This window comes from Rhinatrema bivittatum, chromosome 11 (genome assembly GCF_901001135.1).
Source record: "Rhinatrema bivittatum chromosome 11, aRhiBiv1.1, whole genome shotgun sequence".
Classification (NCBI taxonomy): domain Eukaryota; kingdom Metazoa; phylum Chordata; class Amphibia; order Gymnophiona; family Rhinatrematidae; genus Rhinatrema; species Rhinatrema bivittatum.
In genome coordinates, this window is record NC_042625.1 from 80,015,327 (window position 1) to 80,027,935 (window position 12,609).

Below are 12,609 nucleotides of genomic sequence, written 5' to 3' on the forward strand. Positions count from 1 at the left end.
ATTCTTCTCCCAGCTTTTGAATATGTGGCTAACGAAAAGGGACATTTGTGAGCTGACCAAGGTTTTTATTAAGTCTATTCTTGTCCTTAGAGGGCTTGGTGCCAGGCACTAGCCCATAGGCAGTCCAATTTTAACTTTGGAGTGGGCTATGGGCTAGTGCCTGACACCAAGTCTCTAAGGACAGCAAGAATAGCCTAAATAAAAACTTTAGTCATCCCACAAAGTTCCTGTTCTTTAACCACATATTACTGCCAGTAAAGGACTTAGTGCAACTCCCAGGCAATCTATTTAGAAATCATTCTGATTATCTTATTTTACATCTCACATGAAGGGACAAAGAGTCTTTCTGTGCAAACACATGGGCGTAGTATATGCAGGTGTCTACCTGTTATGGACAGATGTTTACATGTACATTGTTGTATATGAATGAAAGTGTGTATGCGTTTTGTTATTCTTACGTAGGTAGCAATGAGATTATGGTTTAAAAAATGTTCAACAATGATGCAAATTACTTAAAGACAGAAAAGATAAAGTGAGAGACACATCTGCACATCAAGCAAATAATCTATACAATTCATGTTTAATAAATAAAAGTTATGATGGTCTTTCAATGTTATCACATTTTGTGAAAGGTTTGGGTCACTAAAAGGTAATGTTAGGTGGTTTGTTTTTTTTAAAGATTGATTAATAAATAAAAGTGACATATATCGTAACCCAGGAAGCAATATGAATACAGAGGAGGATCTGCTTCTTTAGAAGTATTTATTTATTTAAAATTTTTGTAACTTGCTCTTAAAATCCACAGCTATCCAGATGAAATCAGCACAAAAGCCAGTTAACGTAGATCTATGACAGCAGATAAAGACTGCAATGTTCATTCTAGATAAAAGAACGCGTGGAGGACATACATTCACTGCTTATTAGTAACCGCTTGGATAACACCTGAGGAAGGAGGAAATATTCTGACTAGGTCCTCATGTGAAAAATGTGTTCCAGACAAGAATAATTGTATTATGTGTTCTGCTTGCTATTCAGCTGTTCAAATAGAGGGATGTATATGATGTTACACTTTTAGCATTGTCTGGGAGTTGTTTTCCAAGTTAGGAATTTACAGGGGTCTAGGAAGTAACAGAGTGGCTTACTCTGTTCTTCTCTCTATGGTTTGGCTGAATAAGGAGAGGAATGGTCAGCAGAAAAAGGGAAGTGATATTACCCCCCATATAAGTCCCTGGTGAGACCTTATTTGGAATACTGTGTACAATTCTGGAGATTGCACCTTTAAAAGATACAAACCGGTTGGAGTCAGTCCAGAAGAATGGCTACTAAAATAATCAGTGATTTTATTCTAAAGCATATGTGGCCAAATTTAAGGATCTAAACATGTATACCCTAGAGGAAAGGCAAGATGGGTAAATATGATAGAGGCAGTTAAATACCTCCAACGTTTCCATACACAGGAGATAGGCCTCTTTCAATGGAAAGGAGGCTCTAGAACATAGGGTCATGGGATGAGGGTTAAAGAGGGTAATCTTTGGAAATATTTCTTTACAGAGAGGGTGGTGGATGCATGGAACAGCCTTCCAGTGGAAGTGATGGAGACAAAAACAGTAGCTGAATTCAAGAAAGCATGGGATAATCACAGGGAATCTCAGAGGGAGTGATGGGAAGTGCAACGCCAAATTTATTGGGCGGATGGGCAGATTAGATAGGCCAGACAGTCTTCTTCTGCTGTCATGTTTCTATATTTCTACTAACTGTCCAGAAATGCAGCATTGGGGAGGGGAGAGGGGTTATATTTGCCTAATATGGGGCTAGCCCCTTTCTTGATGGAGACTGGATGGCTCAGAGGAAGGGTCATAGACTCTCATAGTCTTTTGCCTCTTGGCCACCAGTTCATATCACAGTGACCTGTGTGAAATGATCCAGTGGTCTCACTCCAGTTTCATGGGCTACAACTACAGCAATCACACCATGGATCCTGCTGTTCAGAATATTGTTACTCTTCTAGATAATTACTGGGGTTTTTTAAAGCATTTCAGAATAGGAAAGAATTTTAAGAAAAAATTTGACAGCTCTGGTGACAGGACACATTTTTGCATGGCGATAGTCTGAAAACAGTTTCCTAGAGAATCTCACAGACCCATGTAATAAGTTGTGCGCGGCTGTGTGCACATATTGTGTAGATGTGCATACAACTTTAGTCCCATCTTAACAAGTTTAGTGCACAAAAAATGTGTGCCCAGTGCACACAAATTAGCACTCCTCCATGCAAATCCCATGTTAATCAAGGCATTTGCTATTTCTCCCCAATGCAAAGAAATAAGTAGATCAGAGGTGAAGTAAACTTTCCGGGGCTAGTGTTAGCCTATGGGGCTGAACATGGATTTCGTGGTTCAGGGGGTTCTGCATTTATGCGCAGAAAGCACAATGTGTGCACAAAGCATGTTCTCTGCGCATCATACATGATTTATGCACTGTGGGTCTGAGGTGGAGTAATCCAGACTGAACCTGGATTTTGTGGGTGGGGTGGGGGGGGGGGGTCCTGTTCTCAGGATATTTGCACAGAGAACATGCTTTGGGCACAGACTGTGATTTTTGTGCATAAAGGGGTATATTTTATAAATTTACACAAGTGCGTACTTTTGTTCGCGCACCAGGCGCGAACAAAAGTACGCTGGATTTTATAAGATACGCGTGTAGCCACGCGTATCTTATAAAATCTGGGGTCGGCGCACGCAAGAGGGTGCACATTTGTGCAACTTGCGCGCGCCGAGCCCGGCGCGAGCTGCCTGTTCCCTCCAAGGCCGCTCCAAAATCGAGGGAGCACTCCAAAATGGAGCACTCCGAAATGGAGGGAGCACTGGATGGCCGGTGCCATCTTTAAAAATGGCGTGGGCCATCCAGTGCTCCTACCATGTGACAGGGGCCGGCCAATGGCACGGATACCCTGTCACATGGTAAGGGCAAAGGGCCATCAGCGCCATTTTGATTAGTGGCAGCCAACGGCCCGGGAGCAGGAGATCGCTCCAGGGACCCCCACTGGACCACCAGGTACCTGTAAAATGTTTTTGGGGGGGTCAGGAGGGTGGGGGAAGCAAAGGGATTAGTTTTAAAGGGTCGGGGTTTAGGGGTTAATTTCGTGTGCCGTTTTTCCTGCCCTCCCCCAAAACGATAAGAGAACCCCCATGATCAATATCGTGGGGTTTTCCTATCATTTCGGGGGAGCCCCCGATTTCTGACGATTTTGAAAATGTCGACGATATTTTCAATCGTCCAAAGCCCGATTCACATCCCTACTTTTAACTACTCTGAATAATTTTGTCATCTGCAAATATTATCACATCACTCATTGTACCCCTTTTTCCAGATCATTTATAAATATATTAAAAAGCACTTGTCTATGTTAAATTTTATCTGCCATTTGGATGCCCAGTTTCATAAGGTCCTCCTGCAGTTTCCCATAATCTCCTTGTGATTTAACAACTCTGAATAATGTTGTATTGTCTGTTCCCTTTTTCAGATAATTTATAAATATATTAAAAAGCACCAGTCCCAGTACAGATTTTTGGGGCACTCCACTATTTACCTTCCCCCATTGAGAAAACTGACCGTTTCTTGTCTTTTAATCAGTTCACAATCCACAATAGGATATTTCCTCCTTTCCCATGACATTTTCATTTTCTCAGGAGTCTCTCATGAGGAACTTTGTTAAATGGCTTCTGAAAATCTAAATACACTATATTTACCAGCTCAGCATTATCCACGTTTATTAACCTATTCAAAAAAATGTAGCAGATTGTTGAGGAAGGACTTCCTTTGGACAAATTCATGTTCTCTGTATCTCATAAAACCATGTCTATTTATAAGTTCTGTAATTTTGGTCTTTAGAATAGTTTCTATGATTTTTGCCAGCACTGACAGGCTCTCCAGACTATAATTTCCTGGTTCAACCTTGAAACCCTTTTTAAAGATTGGCATTACATTGGCCACCCTCCAGGTATTTAGACGATTTTAATAATAGGTCTGCAATTTCATTTTGTAGTTCTTTCTGGTCCAGGTGATTTGTTTCAGTTCCTCCAAATTGTCACTATTTAATATAGTAAGCAACACAGGTATCTTCCCCACCATCCTCCTCCATAAATACTAATTTAGTCTTTCTGCTATGGCCATATCTTCCCTAAGTAAATGACAAACTGTATTTTATGTACAGAAAACACGTGTTGGGTTTTTTTAAATGCACAGTGGGCATTTTCTTTACAAACATTTTTTGGGTTAGGAAACGTTTTTAAAATTCCCTTTGCATTAGATACCTGCACTGGGAGTTAAAAAAAAAAAGTGTTGTATGTGTGTTAAACTGTGACTGAATTTCAGCGCAGTTTTTAACACTTAGCTTATTACATGAAACTCTCTCTGCTCAGCTTATCTCTTTACTTGGCACAAATTTACAGATCCTGACCATTTTTTTTCTTGTCCTGCCAAACTAGCAATGCAACAGTAGGGCAGCCACGGGGCAAAACCGCACCCTGGGCAAAGGTTGCTTTTAGCACCCCTCTGGCTCTTCCCTTTTAGTCTTGTGTGCTGGCTAACTCAAAAGGGCATAGTGACGCTACTTTGCCTTGGCACCCAGGGTGACTGCCTTGCTTGCCCCCCCACCCCCCAATGAACAAGAGAGAATGCAGATAGTAACCACCACCCCCCGTTAGGGTTGCCACCTCAGTGGATAATGTTAGTAGTACAACTCCATGCATACAGTAGGGCAAAGCCAGGCCCGAGCAGCCCCAAGCGGTCGACCCAGGGCTGATATGGCAACTCTACCCTTCTTTAGTCACCCGGGGCTGTGAAACCGAGCCCTTGCTCTGTCCGACCCAGCTTCTCTTCCTGCCACAAACTAAGTCAATATGGTGGGTGGACCCGCTAAAAGAGGCAGGGCCGGAAGCTCATGAATAACGAACATCTCATCAGGTGGGGTGCCTAGCGAGCGCGCGCCTGGTGCCGCCCCGCCGCTGTTGGCCCTGGGAGACGGCGGCGCGCAGGCGCAGAGAGAGCGCGAGCCAGCCAGCGGACGCAGGGACGCCGGAGCCGAGGGGAGCGCGAGCCGCACCGCCATGGATTACCACGCAGCGAACCAGCCTTACCAGCCCGGGCCTACCAGCGACGGCCAGACCCTCTACATGGCGCAGGAAGACGACTGGGACCGGGACCTGCTGCTGGACCCGGCCTGGAGAAAGAAGCAGCAGAGGAAGGTACAGAGGAGGCTCGGGGCGGAGGCGGCGGGAAGCGGCTCCCGCTCGCTGTAAGCCGGGGCGGGAACAGAGCTCCCCTCACTTCCTCCTCCCCCTCTCCTCGCTTGACCCGACTCCCCGGTCTGTCTCTTCTCCGCTCTTCCTTCGTGTTCCGATCCCCGGGGTACCACGTTCTGTCGCCCTTCTTACTTCAGCCCCTGTGTATCTCCCCCCCCCCTTTTTTTTTTTTCCCTTCACGAGCTGCTTGCCTCTATTTCCGGGATGTCTTGTAGCCCATGGCTCTTCCTTCCTTTTGCCAGCCTCCCCTCCTCCCGCCAGAGGATCTTATTCCCGCTTACCTGGGTGTATATTACGTCCCAGTTTAGTTTGTCATGTTTTCCAGGGTGGATGGGACACAGCGCTCTGAGGAATTGCTCGGGAGGGGGAGATCTACCCCGGGACTCAAAGCTTGCGAATGAATAACTTAATTACTGTAGAGCAAAACAGGTCACAGCTAGGGAATACCTAACCTGTTCCCTCCCCATACTGCTCAGGATGTATTGGGGTATCGTCTCGGAGCTTCTTGTGATCTGGCCCAGCCGGGAACCAATTCACAGTTAGCTTATCTTACTTTGTTTCTGCATGTTTTCATCACAACTACATTTTGCTCAGGTTATTGGATGGAGGGAGGCAGTCGAGGATAACCGTGCTTGTAGTTCAGCTCCGCTGCCTAACAAAAACCTGTTAGCATTTGCCACTTCTTGAAGGAGAGTTTTGTTTATTTTTTTTATTGCCTAGTGGGTGGCAGAATAAAAGTGTCTGCTGTTATAGTTTAGATTGGTTAGATTATCTCCATTTGACAAGGGAGTTTATATTTAGGTTTCACTGAACTCGAAATGAGGTAATTCTCACCGTTTTACCCAGTGCAGGTCGTGCAGTGCTTTATATGTGTACAATAACTGACTTGCACAAGTTACTCAAGTTGATGTTCATGGAGTAAAGTGTTTCTGCTCTGTCTAAAATCCAGGCTGTGATCTTAGTCTGCTCTTTTCGGGGAGGAGGGGTGTTGAGGAAACAATCCTGGCATATGTCATTGAAACTGAACATAAGCAATAAGGATATGCTGTGTAAGTTTCTTGTGTCCCTAACTCTGGAAGGTTCCTTTGAACTGTGATGACTAAATTTCACATAATTGCAAAAAGATGATGTGCTTTAAAAGCATTTTTCACCATCAGTTTTGTGAAATCCCAGGGAACCTTCTCTCTATCTGCAAATAGAGAGCCCGATATAATTAGATGTAAGAAGCTTGTGTTGAACTCCTGATTTAGCTTCATAGAATAACACCTAGCTCCAGTCAGAGTTAATTTAGCTCCTAGTCAGAAGTAGTAAGAAGTTTCCAATGTTACGGAAACACGAATTAAAGGCACCTCTATGCCTTGGGGAATAGTAACAGCGAATCCCTTGATTAACATGGGATTTGCTTGGAGGAAAGCTAGTTTTTGTGCACATTGTTTCTCATGTTTGTGTGTGTGTATGTTTTGTATATTAAATTGTTAAATCTGGACTAAAACTGTGTGTAATGCTGAGCTCACTTACTTTTTCTGGTCCCAGCCTAATAAGAGGAGAGATTCCAGCTGAATAGCAAGTTAGGTAGTTTAAACCTGTGGCCCCTTCCACAGGAACCAATGAGATCTGTGGAAGCTTGCAAGTGATCTTTATAGGTTAATATGTCAATATTTTCCCTCTACCCAATTATCTTTTATTTCAGAATATTAAAATATTCTTGATAGTTGCCCAAACTTTTGATGTTAGAAAATGCATGGGATTTGCACAACAGTATTGTACAAACTAACTTCACAGGAAGGTCTGTTTTTGCATGAATTTTATTGGCCTGCTGATGCAATAGTCTTAGGAAAAAGATTTTTTTTTATTGAGAGAAATAAGCAGTTTAAAATCTTAAAAATCTATGTTGAAATGCAGCATTCATTATTGCAAGGATGGTATTGTACTCTACCCCATTACCCTCTGAAAAATAGGATTTTATAATATTTACTTTGTATTGTTACATTACAACACCAAAAGCCTTTCATAACTTTTTTATTTTTACAAATGGTTTTTGTATGTCTAGATCCTGGCTTGATGTGTGATCTCTCTACTTGGTTTGTTTTATTACTTGTACATGTGATCTTAAGTTAATGTATGAAACAAAGTACATGTTTTCCTGGTCAGCTGAATTGATCTGGGAGAGATGGTAGAGTAAGATCAGTTTTTTTTTTGTTTTTTTTGCGAAGGCTTTCAGTATGAGACAGTAAATATGCATGATGACATCTCCATTATAGCCAAATTAATTAGCATTACATAAAATCATTTTTTTTTAAATGGTGTAATTTATAGTTTGCGTAGTCTTGTTCTGTGGCCTCCCCCAACTCATGAGTCTAGGTGGCAGGCAGCCTTTAAATTGTCTTTTGCTAACGGACTTTTGCAACGACAGTTTATTAGACATGGACTGAGCACATTTTCTTCTTAAAAGAGCTTTGCAGTTACTTTTCTGGTGACATCTGAAGTCACTCTAAAGCTTTTTCTGCATAACCTGTGAATGCATTGTTCTGGTCCTATAAAATGTATTGCAACAAAAACATGTAAAGAGATTTCAGATACATTTGTAAATAGAAAACACAATCTGAAGAAATTGGCATATTCATAGTGTGTGGAGATGGATGCTGTATAGAGACTCATTCTCCCTTTAGGGTAAGACTGAATGTTTCCAGAACAGTTACAGCCATTCACTTAAGCAAACCACATTTCCACAGCTTGTCTGAGTATTTGAGACTTGGCAGCAAATCAGTGATCCTTCCTCTTCTCCATTCAGTTCCCCCTCCCTGTGAGCTGAGAAAAAGCTCTTCCCCTTGAAACCTTTGTCCTTGGAATGTAAGGCCCTGTCCACATTACAAAATAGCTTTCAAAACCCGTGCTGTCAGGGTGTGCCCTGAGTGTGTCAACACTTACTTTTTAACCCTTCTAATTAAAACAAAAAAAAAATTTTTTTCAACTAAACTTATTCCAAGACTACTCCCTAGGCCACTCTTGGAAAACTTTAAGATTGTATTATAAATCCAAACCAGTCTAAGCTCTTGTTAAATTAACTTCTGTAGAATGTTTAAAAGGTGATTAGGACATACAGTGAGAATAAAATCTGAATTTGCTGGGATTTATGGTTGTTTTATGATATAAATATGATTTCAAGCATGCATTTGCTTCTATGGGGTTAAAGTGGGTAGACTCGGACATATCAGAACTGGTAGATATGGTAGAGGCCAAATAGTAATGCTGGTCAAGACTTGGGATAAGTTCACAATCTTTAGCTGCAGTAAGGGGAAAGCTAGTTGGGGGGGGGGGGGGTGTCCTCTGCCATTGTAATAGAAATTGAAATGGGAAGACTGGACCTTACAGTCCCAATCTGCAATCCTGTTTTGTGCATTTTCATTCAGAGGGGATTCAGTTTTTATTGAGGTATGCTGCCAGATGTTTACAGTGCTGAATCTTTAAAATGTTTTGCCTTATTCAGTGGTTTAAGATGAAGACTAGTGTTTTGCAGTGTTTCTTGACGTGAAATACGTGTTTGATTTATTGCTGCTATTTAGCAACGTACATATTTATTCGTAAATCCTAATAGGAGTAGTCTGCATCAGAACTCTGTACAAGTACCATAATAAACATACAGAGATAGCAGAGCTGGAAGAAACATGGATGCCAGTAGAGCATCTCAGCTTTAGGGCCTAGTGGAAGAACTGCTGTAGTTGGGGGGGATCAAGGCTGAAAGGAAGCACTGCTGCAGGAGGAGGAAGGGGAAGGGCAAAAAGTTTTTAACAAACCAGGCTATAGAATTCTTTGCTTTGTCTGAAAATTTTCACTGTTGCCTATTTTTTCCCCCTTAAATTTACGTCCTTGAAGACAGTATGACAAGATTTTAAAATTTTGAACATTTAAGAAATGTATTTTCTTTTCAATTTTGAAAAATTAAACTTACAAATTTGGACAAAAACAAAGTTATGAATGAGACCAGAGAGGAGTAAGAACTGTGAAATAGATTAATTTGAATAGTATTTAGTACTATTACTTTGGATGTGATATGGTATCGACACAGAATCGTACCGTGACATGCAGCACTTCTAAGTTTGGCTTTAATTGGTACATTACAGAGATTGTACCGGCTTTAGTGTTTGGGGTTCTTAGGCTAATGGTAGTATAGGTGTATTGTTTGCAGCTAATCATAATGTGTGCATTTCTGCAGATGAGTGTTTGGTTTTGAAAGTATATGGTCCACGCTAAAACATTTTGGTATTAAGGAGCAGGTGAGTTCTTTATCCCTTTATAAATAGTATTTGTGCTGAATTCAGTACATTTAAGGCACTTATGTGATCACTAACATAGGGTATTGCATGGCCTTTGCATTGCAGAGCCATGTCTGCTTTATTTCCAGTATAGTGCCCTGTTAGTTTTCTGTCCATGCTCTTGCACCTTCTTTAAGCTTGTATTAAAAGAAGAAAACACCTGTATGATGTTAATGACTTTGAATTGCCTATATTGTATAGATTTAAATGATGGCCAGAGTAATAAAGATGTATGTAATTTGTGTATAAATGAGCCATTGAGTACATGAAGATGTTTTCTTTTTTGCTCAGTAGGTGTGGGTGTCTGTGTACAAGTCTAAATCTATCTGTGGTTTTTTGCTGGTATGCATCCAGTCTCTGGAGTTTCTATGTTGGAATCCCAGCTATGTGACTTCTTAATGGGGAAAAATCTGCCTGCCTCTTTTGCATGTTTCTGTAAAAAAGGAAGCATAATGCTGCCAGAAATGGATGTTGTTTTACCATAATGGCCCACTATTAAAATACAGTGCCTCAAATTTAAACTTTTCCCTTTTTAAGAGAATTTTTTTTTTTTTTTTACTGTCTATACTAACCCCCCCCCCCCCCTCCAACTTTTGCTGTACAGGTTTTGGTCTGTAGTGTTATCTTGATTCATGGAAGGGTTTCTGAACAGGTATAATGTATCAGTACTAACTATCTTCAGGGGTTTAAGGCTAACAATGTAGCACGTTTCAGTGGATTTTAACACCCCTATAGTCTTTATGCTGCCTCTTGCGATGGGGTAGTTACTGTATCTGTCCTTGAACTACAAAGGGATTATTTTTTAAGGTGGTAAGTTTCCACTTTTTATACAATTTTTACCTATACTGTAAGCTTCTTAGACTTTTTGTGTAAATAATTTTTTTTCTTGGTGTAGTATGTACCAAGAAACTCTTGTACTGCTCAGGCTCTGTCAAAAAGCTAATCATCTATTTGCATTTACGCTTGGATGTGGTTCAATACTGAGTGGTTTGAACCACTTAGTGCTTTATGCTGGTAATTGCATACAATTTTGTGCATATTTAGCTGACTTGTTGAGATGGTTTGGGCAATCTTAATGAATTTGCCTTTTCAGTATACTTTGTACTTGATGTACATCTGAATTTTTTTAGTTGTGAGGTAGTTCTGTCTTGGATTGAAACATGCTGATATTTGACTGTACAATTTAAAAACAGCCTATATCTTTTTATGGTGTATTAGTGATTATTTTGGAAACATGGGTGTAACAAAAGGGAACGCAGAGCATATAAAGAGTTGATGCACCATATTTGCCAACCTTCATATGGAAGATGGCACGTAATGTGTTTTAAGTATAAAGCTTAACCTTGTCCAGTTTGGTTGGATGTGGAGTCTGCTAGAATAAATTAAGAGAATTCAAAACTGGATTCACAATGCTTCTGCTAGTGAATGAGAGGTCATTAAAAGAGAGTCTGTACCTCGACCTTTGCACCCCAGGCTATGCACTGACCATTTTACTTGCTAATAATTTCACTTGGGTAAAGGAATGGATTACTGCTAAGTTATTCATTAATAAACATTCTGGTTGAATTCCAGTTGATTTGTATAGCATCCAGAATTGCAAAAATCTTTAGGTGGTGGTCTTCCTCCTGTTAAAAATTTAATATATAATAGGACTTTGCAAGGGTGGTGATGGTAATTAAGGCAGTTTTGATACCATTATCTCTCTTCAGATTTAAATGTCATAGTCCTTCATAGTTAAATTATTTCCCAAATATTCAGTTGCTTGACAATAGATTTTCCTGTGATTTGAGTCAGTTATCTACAGGGTTGGAAATATATTTAGGACACATGCAGTAGTCAGAATATTCTGGCAGCCAGGTGAGTGTGGTTCTTTTATTTTACTGGTTTACTATGCAGTGAGAGCATATATTCAATTTAAGGACTTGTTTATACTAACTAGGGCTGTGGAGCTTGGATTTTGGCTAAACCTCTTTCTAGCTGCTGCTAGGTAGCTGAGGCATTGTATTTTAGTGGCCCACAAGAAATTGTGGGTTCTTAAAGGAAGGCTACACGTAACAATGGCCCATTTCAGACAAGGGGTGGCTTTCAGCCACAGCTAAATTTGACCTCTGTAATGTACAGCATGATACAGGTCTTCATAGCAGCACTGCCTGCTTCCTAGAAACATGCATAAACTGAGCACACATTGTATCTAGCCTTAGCACAGCACTGTAAAGATAAGTGGATACAGTGTTTGAGGGCTGTTTCTTCAGTTCTTATTTGTATCAATCGTCAGAATAAATGCTTATGAAATGTAACAGTGTTCATCCATGTGCACTGTTCATTTTTCTGCTTGGGTGGACTTTGTAAGGCTTGACTTCTCTCATTTTGTTGTATTACCCTGTATAGTTCTAGGTTGAAGTCGTGTAGCAGTAAATCCTATGGAATGCTATAGTATATATATTGGCAAATTTATAGCTGCTTTTACCTTTATAATTTATACTGTTAACTATTAGAAAATTGACTCATCAATTATCACAAAAGCAATTGCTACAATTCACAGATTGATTCTAGTGCACCAAGTCTATAAATGGTTTGAGTCATGGCTAAGCCCTTGAAGGCAAAGCGCAAGGATCACTGATAAAATAATTTATCCTCATGTCCTTTGGATCTCTTAATTGAGGCATTGGTCTGTAGGTTTCCTTATGGATTTTAGCTTCAAAGCTGCAACAGTATGTAATTTTCTTTTCATTGATAGAAAAATTAGGCTCCCCTTTCTCATGCAGTGTTTTGTAGAAGGTATTTGAGTTCTAAAGTCTTTCTTTTTTTTTTTTTAAGTAAATACATTCCTGTCTAACTACTTCCACCATTATAAATCTTAAGAGTGCTTGCATTCATATCATTCATGCATGTAGTATATGAACATAGCAATGGGGTCTATCCACTATTCCCTCTGTCAGGCAAGATTTTGATTTTTATGTTTGACCCCCACTGATAGTTTATATTTGCTATATGTA

General features: G+C 40.5%; 1 protein-coding gene and 1 long non-coding RNA gene across 3 annotated transcripts in view; one reads left to right on the forward strand and one right to left on the reverse strand.

The window, feature by feature from the left end:
- LOC115073136 overlaps nt 1-5,688 on the reverse strand; it is a 32,325-nt gene extending 26,637 nt beyond the window's left edge. Inside the window, exon 1 of the long non-coding RNA XR_003851937.1 lies at nt 5,582-5,688. This is a non-coding gene — a long non-coding RNA (uncharacterized LOC115073136). The remainder of the gene's footprint in view (nt 1-5,581) is intronic.
- ACTN4 (actinin alpha 4) overlaps nt 4,993-12,609 on the forward strand; it is an 86,296-nt gene continuing 78,679 nt past the window's right edge. The window contains exon 1 of one of the 2 annotated variants that reach the window (XM_029571336.1): nt 4,993-5,243. In XM_029571336.1, the coding sequence (XP_029427196.1) occupies nt 5,106-5,243 (138 nt within the window). In that variant the 5' untranslated portion in view covers nt 4,993-5,105. The remainder of the gene's footprint in view (nt 5,244-12,609) is intronic. The other variant, XM_029571335.1, reaches the window with a different exon arrangement.